This window comes from Garra rufa, chromosome 10 (genome assembly GCF_049309525.1).
Source record: "Garra rufa chromosome 10, GarRuf1.0, whole genome shotgun sequence".
NCBI lineage: Eukaryota > Metazoa > Chordata > Actinopteri > Cypriniformes > Cyprinidae > Garra > Garra rufa.
The window spans coordinates 37,472,392-37,487,904 of record NC_133370.1 but is presented as its reverse complement, the minus strand read 5'-3'; the positions used below and the strand labels follow the sequence as shown (position 1 = coordinate 37,487,904).

Genomic DNA, 15,513 nt, shown 5'->3' with positions numbered 1-15,513 from the left:
TCGTACATCGCTGTTTTATCTTTTTTTGTAAAGCACATTTGACCTGCATGTTCATTTTGTAAACACTGGGTTGGTACTTCTGCAGTGATGTAGGACGATTTTGAAGATGGAGGAGAAAATGAGATGGGAGTTTTTTGACATACCCTAACTGTCATGAACCGGAATACACAGAGTTCAAGCAGAGCTAGACAAGACAAGCGTTTGAGGTTAAGTATATAACTTAAGTATATAAGTGTATAACTTTTTTTTTTTTTAAATAACCTATAGTTTCGCTAGATAAGACCCTTCTTCCTGGTTCTGGGACCTATTAGAGCCCCTTGAAGCTGCATTTGAACTGCATTTTGGAAGTTCAAACTCGGGGGCACCATAGAAATCCACAATATGGAGAGAAATCCTTAAATGTTTTCCTCAAAAAACTTCTTTACAACTGAAGAAAGAAAGGCATGAACATTTTGAATGACAAGTAAATTTTTGTTCTAGAAGTGAACTACTTCTTTAAGTGTCACATGGTCCTTCTTTTTTTTTTGGAACTTGTGATACTTTTTTCAGGATTCTTTGATGAATAAAAAGTTAAAAGGAACAGCATTTATTCAAAATATATTCCAAAAAATATTAAGGAGTACAGTGTTGCTAATAAATCAGCATATTAGAATGATTTCTAAAGGATCATGTGACACTCAATATTTGAGTAATGATGCTGGATATTCAACTTTGACCACAGGAATAAATTAGATTTAATGTATGTTAAAATAGAAAAATGTTATTTTACATCATAAGAGTCTTTGACTTGATGAACATAAACTTAACATAAACATAAAAAAAAACATTATGTAACACAATGTATAAAAACCTGATTTATCACTATAGAGGATGCTATATGTTCTAACTTTAAACATCCCCTGTGGTGATAAATAAGTTTTTTTTAATATGCCTAATGACAAACCATATGCAAATTTATCAGTCAACACCATTGAAGAATATTTTCTTTTTAAAACTGCGGTGTCCCAAAGACACTGAAAGCCTCAAAAATGCAAAACCACTTGGAACTTCCAATGTTTCATATGTCACAAACATTTAACCAATCCTGTCAACGTGCAGGCGGAGCTTTTGATATCCGGTCAAAGGTTTTTATAATAAATAGAGCTTTTTAAAATAAATGCCGAGGCTTATTAGGCTGAGTAGAATCTGCTATCTCTGACCCAGTTTGTTTGCTGGCTTCCATGGCTGCAATATGTGGTATCTTCTGTCAGCTGGTAATCAAGGGTGTCAAAGGGTGTAAATAAACAAAAACAGACATTCCAACACAGAATGCACCTTTCAGAGTATAATAACTGGCTGTATGATTCTTTTTTGAGAAATTAGTAAGTGAACTTAGCATGTTTCCTAAATATCTGCAAATATATTATGATACATGTATGGTTTAGTACTGTCATCAAATTACATCGTCAACTTTAACCAATGTAAACCACTCTATTCATTGTTAACCAATCAAAGACGCTGTTCCACACCACCGCATGAATGTATTTCATAATGATTGCCTTCTGTATTGCATTTTCTATGATGGCAGAACTGATACAGTGGTAGATTATCACTTCAAAGGTTATAGACTCCAGATGCTGAATAATGCTCTCTTTCATCTAAAATTCTCTCTTATGTTCCCTCATTGTGTGCTTCCAAACAGGCAGAGAATGTTCAGATATAGCCAAAAACTACTGTGCTGCCTATGCTACAGCCGTTTTATAGATACAACCATAGTCTCCAGTTGCTAGGGCATTTCTGTGGGGTTATGGTGTTTTGAGTTTTTGATGGGATGTTGTCTTTTTGCACTGCATGCAGATTACTGTAGTCATAACATTTGTGCACACTATTTTTGTGCATACTGGCTTGGTGGGAGTTGAACACCCAGTGTTGCGTTTTTTATGTGATGTTTAGTATTTTAAATAGTTGTTTTTAAAGAGCCTGTGGCAAGAGGGAGGCGGTCTGTTGTTGCGATCATTTTAGTCTTAGTTTATTGTGTAGTGCCCTGGATGGTGTGAATGTTGGGCATATGGCTTTGCAGTGGATCATTTGAAGTGTAAGTTCCTGTGCCCTTTTCTTCTCCCCATGCCTCTGATTAGCTCGAGTGCACTTTCCACTGCAATATTAAAGACCTCAGCATGATCTAATTATCAACACACCACCATCTACCTCTCTAGATTTATGAAAGGCTTACTATGGGTCCTGCTCTTAAGTAATCATGATATTTACTCATGATTTTGATTTGTTTTCTTTAAGCTTGTTCTTTGGTCCTGTTGCTTGCAGGGTTACTACTTCCATACCAATAACCCTTACAAAGACTACACCAATGCCTTCGAACAGGGGCTGCAGAAATGCAGGGATGGGGATCTGAACAGTTCTGTACTATTGCTAGAGGCGGCCATCTTACAAGACCCTCAGGACTCAGAGGTAAAGAAACTCCAAAAGCAGTACAGCCTACTTATTGAGCATTTGTGTGTTTAACCTTCCTTACACATTAGCTGTGTTCCAAAACTTTTTCTTTTATGCCAAAAAACATTAGGATATTAAATAAAGCCCATGTTCCATGAAGATATTTTGTAAATTTTAACTTAATTTATGATTAGTAATATGCAATATGCTAAGTGTCACGGTTAGTGTGCGGATGGAGAGGTGATGGAATCCAGGGAAACGAAGTATAAACAAAAACACACTTTATTAAATAAAACAAACAGAAATCCAGGCATAAAGGGGGAAACTGGTGTAACAATCATCGACGGACAAAAGGGAGTGAGCAAACACAGACTTAAATACACTGAGACAAGGGCGTGGTAACAAATGAGATAACAAGATAACGAGGGGGAAGTACAAATAAGGGCATAGACTAAACCAACTGAACATGAACCAAAAGGGGGAGACAAGGACTAAACCAAAATGACTATGAAACATAAGGGGAGAAAACACTGGGAGAACAGAACAGAACAAGACATAATCCTGACACTAAGAACTTCATTTGAACAACTTTAAAGGCGATTTTTTTGCACCCTCAGATTCTAGTTTTTTTTTTTTTTTTAATAGGTACGATACATCAATGGAAAGATTCTTTCTTCAGCTCTTAGATTATGCATAAATCTCAATTTCAAAAAATTGACCCCTATGACCTATGAAAAGCATCCTAAGACATTCCAGTAGCGGAAATCCCGTTCACAAAATTAAAATAAATCACAAATAATACTAATGAAAAAGAACGGGTTGAATGTTAACTACGTTTCCATAAAACTATAAATTATGATAACAGACAAACTATTTATCAGATTAATCCCATGTTGTAGCAAAAAATAAATAAATAAAAATGAAACCAAAGCATATGCACGTGCGACCAACTGAGAGCGTTATGCCGCGTTCCAGGCAACCCGTTACCCGTGTTTTTCCAAACTTCTACCCGTTAAAGTGCACTGGAAAGGCAGTCAAACCCGTGAATTCCCACCCGTGAACTTTGAAGACGTGATTTACGAGCTCAAAAACCTGCTAGGAACGCAGCATTAGTGTGTATCCTGTCGCAAAATGTGGCGAAAAGTCCTACACAAGGGGAATAGTGTGATTAAGGTGTGTACATGTCTTCCATAATGCGACTAAAATAGGAATTCTCCACCTGTCTTAATTCGATTTGTGTTTACTCCGGTAATGACCTTAGTCGGATTAAATTAATCAAAAATATCAGTTTACATGGTTGCTTCTTAATCAGAGTATTGTCTTAATTGCGTTAAAATCAGAATATTGTTGTCCATGTAAATGTACCATTGAAGACTGGAATAATGGCTGCTGAAAATGCAGCTTTGCCATCACGTAAATAGGCTACATTACATTTTAAAATATATAAAAAAAAAAAAGAAGTAAGGAATAATTGTCCATGTGCTGTTGAATTATTAGAAAATAATGCACACCTTAGGTGGTAATGTGGCCACAACGCAGACCGGAACAACAAAAGAATCATTTAAAGCCCAGTTAACAATGAGATTATTATTTGTGACATTAGAACAAAATTTATGGATATAATATTTGCTATACATACACAGTGACTACGTTTACATGGGCAAGAATGATGCGATTATTTCCAATAATCAGAGTAAGGACTTAATTGCATTATGATGTTTACATGTCAAGAGCAAAGTTCTTCACTCCGGTTTACATGGAATTTCCATTATTCCTATTATTCCTATTGTCCGTCAATGAATTGCATTATGTTCATATCGCGTGTGTAAGAATACTGTGACAAACCTAGCCCCTTTGTAGAGCAGTCCCTGTCTGCAAGTGCGTGGCACGTCATTCGTGTAAGTCAGGAGCGCGTGCGCACTCTGGTCAAAGCGGCAATACTGCGATTAAGGTGTTTACATGCCGGTATACTTCGATTAAAATCGGCGTGCGCCATATGTTAATATGATTATGCTTGCTGTGATTATGAGCTTAATCGCATTATTATAATCGAAGTATTGCGTTTACATGGGGAAAGGTTTAATCGCAATATGCCAAAATCTCATTATAATCGCATTAAGAGGGTCCATGTAAAGTGTTTCCCACAGGATTTTTTGAGACTGTGGTGGGTGAACCTCAGTCCCTCTAGGGGGGTCAGGGGGCATGCCCCCCTATAAGAAAATGTTGTACATTTTAAAGTTAAATTAATCTAAGTTCAAAATTAAGAGCTCCAACACAGGTTCAGTGTGCAAAGCTGGTGAATTGTAATATAGTGTCTCAGTCTAAATTAGACTCACACTGGTGAATTTAGAAGCCAAACAAATTATAATATAATAATAATTATTTTATATTATTATAATAATTTTTACCGAAACAGTTAAAATTAGGTGCTTTATGTACAGTTCTCTAATACTGACCACTTTTCAACATGGCATCTCATGGCAAAGAACTCTGAATTGTTGCTCTCCACAAAGATGGCCAAGGCTGTTAGAGGTTCAGCCTCTATTGAACATGAATTACTGGAACCATGTCCTGTGGTCTGATGAGACTATAAGATAAACTTGTTTGGCTCAAGGTGAAGGTGAAGCTGAAGGTGAAGGTGATGGGGTGGCCAAGTATGTCTCCAGACCTGAACCCTATTAAACACCTGTGGGGCATCCTCAAGTGTAAGGTGGAGAAGCACCCTGTGTCTAACATCCAGCAGCTCTGTGAGGAGTGCAAGAGGATCCCAGCAACAACCTGTTTACCATGCCTAAAGACATTGTATTTTTTATTAAATAATTGCAGCTGATGAGCAAGAGACCTCTTTCAAAAACAACCAATTCCAAACATTTGAATAGTGATGTAAAGATGATTGAGGTGACCAACTATTGTAAAAGTTTAAGAATTTTATATTTAGAGCATTCCCAATCAGTCCCTTATAAGATCTCTGAATGCTGCTGTAATCAGGAGACATCAAGGTATCTCACTAGAATTTACATAAGAATCATCTCCTGTTTTTCACCCAGTTTATTCAGAATGTTTTATCACCTCACAAAAAAAAAAACATATTAGTAAATGACTTAATGTTTTTACTGCCCAAAGCAAGCATATGTGATTGCCAGTGCAAATCCATTTTCTTCCTCACATCCCATGCTATATCTCATTATTGCCCAGTCAGCACTATCAAATATTTAATGAAATTTCCCATGCTTTATGGGCCAGGGCGATGCCAGACAGATGGCGTAAACCTCTGGGATGGCTTATGAATATGGTCCTGTTTGACTTGCATCAAAACCACATTAAAGTCCACCGTCATTGCCCCCAGAGTGACATGCCATTAAATGCACTGGCCAAGCACATAAAGAGAGGGAACAACAATATGTTTTAGAAAACTGGCAGCCCAACTAATTGAACACTGTTTTTATAGTGACCTTCAAGCTATATATGTTCAAGTCATTTCATTTCTGTTTTGCGCTAATAATTTTGTGACATTCGTTTCCTATAGTGTATTTTTTTCCCTTTACAAAGGCTTGGCAGGTTTTGGGTACCACACAAGCAGAGAATGAGAATGAGCAGGCAGCCATTGCTTGTCTTCAGAGGTGAGTAGACAATAAATGTTTTTTAAAGTCATATATTTAAGTCTTATGTGTTACATGATGTATGAGGATTTTTTTAGACAAACAGATACTGTAGTCCCACCCTTAACTCACTTCTCCAGTTACTTTTTTTGCCATGGCCTGTCTTTCTTCAAATAGATGTTTAGAGCTGCACCCAAACAATCTGAAGGCCCTGATGGCCCTGGCAGTGAGCCTGACTAACACAGGACAGCAGCCAGAAGCCTGTGAGGCTCTCCACCGCTGGATCAGATACAACCCTAGATACAGACATCTACTCCAGGACCGCAGCCCTCTGGACGGTTCACCACTGCCTCGCCGCAGAGGGTCTTCCATATCCCCTATCTCCACTCTCGGATGGTAAGATTCACATAAATCAATGTCCTCATACTGCATATATAAAGCATATGTATGTGGTCTGCTTTTTGGAGTTTTAATAAAGGTGGGAGTAGTATGGCGTAGTGGATGAAAATGATCTCCAAAATCACAATACAGTAATTTTTTTTTGCTAGAAATAAGGTTATTACCAAAATTTTTATGTGAAATTTCACAATTCTTGTTAGCAGTTTCAATAATACAGCAAATATATTAGGCTAACTATTGTAAGTAAATAGTAAACAATCAGTTGTAAGATGAGAACAAAGATACAAATGACAAGCAGTCACACTAAAGTCACACTAAAACACTGATACAAATGTAATAAACAGTACTTTACATTTTATTAAGTATGTTTAACAGTAGTATTCAAGCATGAAATACTACAGAAATGTAATAATCACATTTAAAATAAAACACTGTATAGTCATCATTGTATGAATTTATTTTTATCCTTATTAAAGCTATAAGTGTTATTCAGGCTAGAGCAGTGAGTCTTTTTTGCCTGATTAACAATAATAACACAGATAGCAGCAGGTACAAAACTGCACTACCAATGAATTGTGATATGGCCACAGCCATATCACCCTGCAGCCCAAGATTGGTTGCTCACTGAAGCTAAGCAGGGCTGAGCCTGGTCAGTACCTGGATGGGAGACCTCCTGGGAAAATAGGTTGCTGTTGGAAGAGGTGTTAGTGAGGCCAGCAGGGGGTGGGTCCTAATGCCCCATTATAGTGATGGGGACACTATATGGTAAAAAGCACCGTTCTTCGGATGAGACGTTAAACCGAGGTCCTGACTCTCTGTGGTCACAAAAAATCCCATGGCACTTCTCGTAAAGAGTAGGAGTGTAACCGTGGTGTCCTGGCCAAATTCCCTCCACTGGCCCTAGTCAATCATGGCCTCCTAATAATCCCCTTTCATTAAATTGGCTATATCCCTCTCTCCTCTCCACCTGTAGCTGGTGTGTGGTGAGCGCACTGGCGCCGTTGTACTGTGGCTGCCGACGCATCATCCAAGTGGATGCTGCACACTGGTGGTGGTTGAGGAGAGATCCCCCATATGATTGTAAAGCGCTTTGGGTGTACGTAAACACACAATGAAAGCGCTATACAAATGCATCATTCATTCAATGAATTTGACATTCAATGAGTTTATAATCTAAATCATAAATATTAATTATTTTTTAGATTATCAAAACTATTGAGTGACTGATACCATCTTTGTCATGGAAAACACTTGTTGACTCGCATTGAGTTCGCAGTTTTAACGTATATGTTTGCTTAAATTATGTATTTTCAAGTTCTGAGGTAAACTATCTGTTGTTGCTTTCAGTATGGCTATACAGTCGTGGCCAAAAGTTTTGAGAATGACACAAATATTCGTTTTCACAAAGTTTGCTGCTCAACTGCTTTTAGATCTTTGTTTCAGTTGTTTATGTGATGTACTGAAATATAATTACAAGCACTTCATACGTTTCAAAGGCTTTTATCGACATTTATGACATTTATGCAAAGAGTCAGTATTTGCAGTGTTGGCCCTTCTTTTTCAGGACCTCTGCAATTCGACTGGGCAAGCTCTCAATCAACTTCTGGGCCAAATCCTGACTGATAGCAACCCATTCTTTCATAATCACTTCTTGGAGTTTGTCAGAATTAGTGGGTTTTTGTTTGTCCACCCGCCTCTTGAGGATTGACCACAAGTTTTAAGATCTGAGGAGTTTTCAGGCCATGGACCCAAAATGTCAACGTTTTGGTCCCCGAGCCACTTAGTTATCACTTTTGCCTTATGGCACGGTGCTCCATCGTGCTGGAAAATGCATTGTTCTTCACCAAACTGTTGTTGGATTGTTGGAAGAAGTTGCTGTTGGAGGGTGTTTTGGTACCATTCTTTATTCATGGCTGTGATTTTGGGCAAAATTGTGAGTGAGCCCACTCCCTTGGATGAGAAGCAACCCCACACATGAATGGTCTCAGGATGCTTTACTGTTGGCATGACACAAGACTGATGGTAGCGCTCACCTTTTTCCAGATGCCCCAAACAATCGGAAAGAGGCTTCATCGGAGAATATGACTTTGCCCCAGTCCTCAGCAGTCCATTCGCCATACTTTTTGCAGAAGATCAATCTGTCCCTGATGGTTTTTTTTTGGAGAGAAGTGGCTTCTTTGCTGCCCTTCTTGACACCAGGCCATCTTCCAAAAGTCTTGGCCTCACTGTGCGTGCAGATACGTTCACACTTGCCTGCTGCCATTCCTGAGCAAGCTCTGCACTGGTGGCACTCCGATCCCGCAGCTGAATCCTCTTTAGGAGACGATCCTGGCGCTTGCTGGACTTTCTTGGACGCCCTGAAGCCTTCTTAACAATGCAGTGGAAAGTTTTTTTTCGGGATTAAGTTAATTTTCATGGCAAAGAAGGACTATGCAATTCATCTGATCACTCTTCATAGCATTCTGGAGTATATGCAAATTGCTTTTATAAAAACTTAAGCAGCAACTTTTCCAATTTCCAATATTTATGTAATTCTCAAAACTTTTGGCCACGACTGTACATGATGTCACGCAATAAGATATTCAAACTCACATTAAACACTCTTAACACTGAATAAAGCACATAATCAGTACCTGAGATTGTAATTGCCATAGCTTGTATGTTGTTGTTCCAGCCACGATGTCGCAGAAATAGAAACCGTATCAAAAACAGAAATTTCACGTTTCGCCATCACGGCTAGTTAGGACAAAAACAGCCTCCTGTATATAATAAAGGCCTCCTGTAGTGAATTAATGCATTTATGTAAGAAAAATATCCATATTTAAAATATAAAAATCACTTTAATCTAGCTTGCGCCAACTGGTCGTACACGGAAGATGGCATAGGACATCGGCTTTGAGCTTACGCTGCTCAGAAGTGACAAATGCGGACGCGCAGTACAATATTAGGATTTGTAAAGAAAAATGTCAGAGGATTTTGATATCAAGCCAAGAGGAGACTGGTTTTCCTCTGCTAAGTAATAAAACTGTGCTTTCTTTGCTTCCTTTGCTCCTGTAAACAAATATTGTTTTTTGCAAGACTTACTGGCACATGTGCAACCTTTCATCCTGTGTCATCTACCTGGAACGTCTTCTGTGTACAACCAGTTGGCGCAATCTAGATTAAAGTGATTATTACATTTTAAATATGGATATTTTTCTTCCACAAACACATTGATTACCCCCTGGCGTTGGTGAGGCACTTTTTTATTATGAATGGATGCACTTTATTGGACTTGTTTTGGACTGTTGAAGCGAAACACCCGCCCATGCAATTATAAAGCATGGAAGTGCCAGAATAATTTTTTATATAACTGATTGCATTTGTCTGAAATAAGGAAGTCATATACACCTAGGATGCCTGGAGAGTGAGTAAATAATGGGCTTATTTTCATTTTTGGGGAAACTAACCCTTTAACAATATAGCATAACCAACTGTGATTGTGCGAACACTCGGCAAGTTGGGCATTTTGACATGTTATTGTGTGCATTTGCCCATTTAAGAAACCCACTTGTCAGACAGTGTGTAATTGTCGAATTAAATTCTTTTTCAAGCGAGTGGCACTCTTCATTTTCTCATTAATGTTTCTTTACTGCTCTGACATGTCGATAACTTTGAGCAGTCTTGCCTGCACAGATACAGCAATGCCTGCCTAGTTTAGACTTGGGCTTTTGTTCTGCTAATGGTGTTATGTGTGCATGCAGCTCTCAGCTGGTGGAAGTGTTGGAGCTGTATCAGGAAGCAGTGCAGCAAAATGCTGAAGGAGTGGACCCTGATCTCCAGACAGGCCTTGGTGTGCTCTTCAACCTCAGCTCAGAGTTTGACAAAGCTGTTGACGCCTTTAATGCTGCACTTTCTGTCCGACCTGAGGTGAGCCAACAGGTCCTATTCATCATTATTTTAAAAGCTAGAGATCTATTGGTTTCACAGAACTGTCCAACAGCACTGTCTAATTTTAAGCTTGTTGAAAAATAATCATAGCTATCTGTTATGCACATTGATTTAGTAGTGCATGCATAGACACTATAGCCATTGATTTGGGGGCAGGGATGTTATGAATTTAAATAGAAATATGTTTAAAAAGTCACAGTGAGTATCTTGTATGGCCACCAGTCTATCTCATCCTTATGGACTGCTCCAGATTTGCCAGTTATTGCTGTGAGATGTTACCCCATTTTTACACCAAGGAACTTGCAAGTTCTTCAACACTTCTTACACGTGGTTTGCTGCTGCAAGGACAGCTGTCAGGACAGGATCAGCTGTCTTTCTAGTCTGCCCATAGTTCAGTTTTAGGCTTTCCAATAAAGATCTGTAAAGCTTATTTGGATTTTACAAAGTACTTTTTCAAATACAGTACCTGAGAAAGAGACATTTCCTGACATACTTCAGCAGTTTAAATGCACAGGATAATAAGAAACTAAACTAGACAGAGGTGAGGAACATAATTAGTAACCAAGGATAAAACAAAATGGGAACATACTTAAAACAAGGAACCAGGAACTAACACAGAAACTCAGAGGAACTTTTGGATTTTTTTGTAGCATTTCAAAATGTTATTTTTTGTATTTTTATAAATTGGGCTTAATTTTCATTTGTCGATATTCATTTTTGTCATTATAAATGGGTTCATTTTGAACTTATATTATGATATTTTTTCTAGTTTTATGTGAAGTAATGCTTTTTTATTGTAAAATACTTTGAGCTGCATTCCTTGTATGAAAGGTGCTATAATATACAATATAATTATTTCTGCTCAGTCTATATAATGCAAAATAAAATAATGAAGATGCTATGTTACGTAAATTTTCTAAACGTGTTTTTAAACTTTGAAACTTTTAATAGACTCTGATGGAAAACCCCTATCCTAGATTGCCCTTTACTCTGCCACTTCTGTGTGTTTTCGTAGGACTATCTGCTGTGGAATCGGCTTGGGGCCACGCTGGCAAATGGGGACCGCAGTGAGGAGGCTGTGGAGGCCTACACCAGAGCTCTTGAGCTCCAGCCAGGCTTCATCCGTTCGAGATACAACCTCGGCATCAGCTGCATCAACCTAGGGGCACATCGGTAATGATCCGAACCACTGAGCAAGGGTTAATCGGAAAGAACTGCTTGTCTTCTTTGTGTGGATATAAATAGGTTTAAAGCAGAAGGCTGAAAAAAAGGAACTTTGAATTTTGATGCTAGCATGTTTGACCTTTCTTTTCTCCTGCAGGGAGGCAGTGAGCAACTTCCTGACAGCTCTGCACCAGCAAAGGAAGAGCAGGAGTCATCAGGTGATGTCCAGCAACATCTGGGCAGCTCTGCGGATTGCCCTCTCCCTCATGAACCAGCCAGAACTTTTCCAGGCAGCCAGTGTGGGAGATTTGGACCTCCTAATGAGGGCCTTTAATATGGACATGTGATCAAACTTGAACCTGTGGAATCTATCCGTTATGTACAGAAGGCACAAAGTTGGGCGCAAATGAATATGGATGTCAATTTGATATGCAGAGCGTGCACAGTTAATTTTGTTGTATTTTCGGGCTGCCTTTGCCTTCTTCAGAGGCCACTGAAGAGGGTGTTTATATTCTATAGAGCACAAACAGAATAGGTAAGTGATGGGTTTTGAAAGTAAATGAGTAAATATCAAAGAGAGTGAGAGCAAAAGCACTTTTTTCTTGAAGTTAGTTATATTTTACTGTAATATTTTTAAGCTTATCTGAAAACTTTGTAAACTTGAGAAAAATGAATCAAACCTTGGAGGGCAATATAGGAGGATTTTTGTTTAGTTTGTGGATTAGAACTGAATATTAATCCTCTCAAAAACCTAGCAATTTATCATGGCCAGTTCTAGGAACCTTTGTTCAACCTGTGTGTTTTTAATCTATTAATTTATGTCACCACAAGGTGGCGCTGTTGTTTCGCTGAGCCATATTTCCAGTCAGTTAATCCTCTATTAAACCCAGTGACGCCAAATGCAGTGTGAGAAATGATGCTAGCTGAATTTCATTTTAGGACTTTCAGGGTGATCTGTGCCCAGGTGTGCGGGCAGAGAGTGTTCCCCAGGCCATCTGTCTTCCAGCAAGCCCTTTTTAATGCTGTGTGCTCCAGGGCATTCTGGATCAGGGCTCGGTGGGGAGCAACTTCAAAGACTCTGCATGAAAGGTCACAGCAAAAGCATCATGTTGAAAGTGAGTGAGTTAATGTAGGACCGTTAGCCCAAACGTTTAAAAGAAACTAAATACATTCACAAATCTATGAACAACATTTTGGTCATGTATTTCAGTTGTTTGGCCTGCTAAGTTCTGACTGAAATCACTTTAGCCTATAGAGATATAACAGTCTATAGCGAAGAAGCCATGTGCTAGAACTGTTATGATTTCAACACCTTTATATACTATTAGACAGAATATTTTCTTTGAAGACATAACTATGCAAACCAACATTGCTGATTTTTTTGTTTGTTTTGTTTTGGCTAAAATTACCAAAAATCTTTGGTGTCTTTATAATTTTGCCACTATGCATTATTAGTGAAGTTAGTGTAAGAGGAGTTAGCTGAGATAAATGAAGGGCACTGAATGAGGCACAGTATTTAAAGATGCTGCTATAAATAGCATTAATAATCTCAATTTTGTTTTGGCAAGACAGATAAAGTTGCTTCATTAGATGCACCTACAATTACAAATAATTTGGGAAATCTAATGATTGCATGTATGATACACAAAACAGATTTCCCTTTCTTTATGATCCCATATTTTACCTTTAAAGTGAATGTAACTACTATTAATATAAATTTTTTTGACAGACAAAAATTCCAACACAAACATACTATATATGACAATATTTAAAATCATATGCCATGTATGAGCACAGTATGCGGGCATTGATGACACTTGTCTTGTAGTAAATCACACTAGTTTTGCTATGACCAGAGCTGTTATGTAACTATGAATATAATTACTGACAAAAAAATGTAGAATAGCAAAAGGAAATATATTTATTTATTTGTTTATTGTAAAATAGCTTACTTAATGGAATGAACAGTCATAAAATGTATGCATGTCTACAAATAATTTATTATCTTTGAATCTCTCCTGCATTAACATGTTATATACTCAAGATGCATTTATAACCAATTTATTAAAGTTGTATTTTAGAAGAACTGAAATACGATTTCATCTCTTTATTTCATTTCAAAACTAAGGGCAATGATTTAGAAATGGTGTTACCAGAGCACCCCCCACAGGCACATACTAAACACTGCTTTCCTTCTGTCTCTAGTAATGCAGTGGCACAAATGTCACCTTTAACCCCTTATATTATATTGCACAAATAAAGACATAACCTTGAATGGCCTCAAATACTGTAAGCATTAGATCTGATATGGGTTATCCAAGATTTGTCTTCTCCATAAGTTGAAATTTTAGACATCTTACATCCACACGGCTCTGAAAATAAAGCTGTGTGGTTGAAAAGGAGAATGGCTTTAATTAGCTTATGGATTTCTTTAGGATTTTAGGGAACAGGGAGGATCTGAGGTGGATGACTTAGCAGGTTCATGTTTCATGACCTGTCATATCCTCGGATATATAGTGACTCAAAATACTTCCTTTGTAACTGGAATCGATTTAGTGCTGTCAGTACCTTTGGATGGATATGTGAATGGAAATTCTCAGCCTTTAATTTGACTTTGACTGTTCTGACTGAATTGCTTTTGTGATATTTGAGCAGTTTTGAATGAGCTAACTTATATAAAATGTGATACATAAATGCATGTATGATCATGAGATCATTCAGTGGAACAGGATGTGTAAAATCAAGCTAGTGGGCGTGTTTTAATAAGCAAATTCAGTACAAATTTATCTGTCATTATAAACATAACTAACAGCTAGTGACTCACCGAAGGACTTGAAAGTGTTGAAAATGCACTCTATGGAAAGCTTTTCCATTATTGTCAGGCCTTTATTATATAGTGATCCTATATTCAGGAATCATTCCTGCTTTTTGTGTGTACGCCCAGATAATGTGAACAAATTGTAAATAATTAAATGCACAGAACAGTCCTTATTGTTCTGTTTAACATATTCTGAGCTGTGACACTGACCAAATGAACAGACAGTGACATCTACTGTCTCTTTAAGACCTCATCTTCCCACTTTCACTATTCAGCCTCCCCCATCCAGCCCCACCTTGTCACCACTAGCAGCTCTCAGTGTAGATGTGCTGGCTGTTAACTAAAGTCCCCACTGCTCATCCCGGTGGCAGTGCTCCCAACAGCACAAACTCTACAGAGGGAGCCGAGTTCTTCCACTGACTGACCTCTCACTGGTGGACTTCAACATAGTAGGTAATACTAAATGTCACTTAATACTGGTTTTGTAACTTAATTACTCTTTTAAGTGCTCTAGACAGGGCTTATAGATCAGTAGGAGTGAGATGGTGAAGTAGTAATTGTGTAGTTTGCATTTTTTAACCCATGGCATGCCTCAAATGGCTTCATTCGTGTCACTACTGCCTGATGCATATTTGTATATTGACCATAAACATTATATAATAATTGCATTTAAACTTAAATTCCAAATGACTTTTTAAATTTCTTTATTTACTAATTTCTATTTTATTTGAACAAATTGCTCATGGTTAGAAAAAGTCAAGCTGAGAAGCTGCAAATTGGCAAACACCCAATGTACCATGTGGCTTTAAACAAGTGGACATCTTCTGACAAAGTAGCCTACAAAACAAAAAAGAACTTTATTGTACAACTAATAGGTCAGCTTTTTTTAAAATAATTACTTAAAGTAGTGTATGTGTATATATATATATATATATATATATATATATATATATATATATATATATATATATATATTCTAGTGTATTCTCAAATATTGTTAAAAATGCATATTGTTAAAAATTAAATGCCTGTGACACTATCCAAATGTATCAAACTACTTCAGTCATTTTTATAATTGAGGAAGCTGATAGCCAGAACCATTTCAAGCGCGGGTGACTAGAGTAGGTAGGCGTAGACAAATGTCAAACTATTTTGATATAAACACATTGGATTTAT

General features: G+C 37.7%; 1 protein-coding gene across 2 annotated transcripts in view; it reads left to right on the top strand.

The window, feature by feature from the left end:
- Positions 1 to 13,604, top strand: part of pex5lb (peroxisomal biogenesis factor 5-like b) — a 58,001-nt gene extending 44,397 nt beyond the window's left edge. For both annotated transcript variants that reach the window (XM_073848463.1, XM_073848462.1), the window contains 6 exons: positions 2,302 to 2,445; positions 5,977 to 6,047; positions 6,204 to 6,422; positions 10,169 to 10,334; positions 11,371 to 11,528; positions 11,677 to 13,604. In XM_073848463.1, coding sequence (XP_073704564.1) covers positions 2,302 to 2,445; positions 5,977 to 6,047; positions 6,204 to 6,422; positions 10,169 to 10,334; positions 11,371 to 11,528; positions 11,677 to 11,866 — 948 coding nt within the window. In that variant the 3' untranslated portion in view covers positions 11,867 to 13,604. The remainder of the gene's footprint in view (positions 1 to 2,301; positions 2,446 to 5,976; positions 6,048 to 6,203; positions 6,423 to 10,168; positions 10,335 to 11,370; positions 11,529 to 11,676) is intronic.
- Positions 13,605 to 15,513: the final 1,909 nt, after the last annotated feature.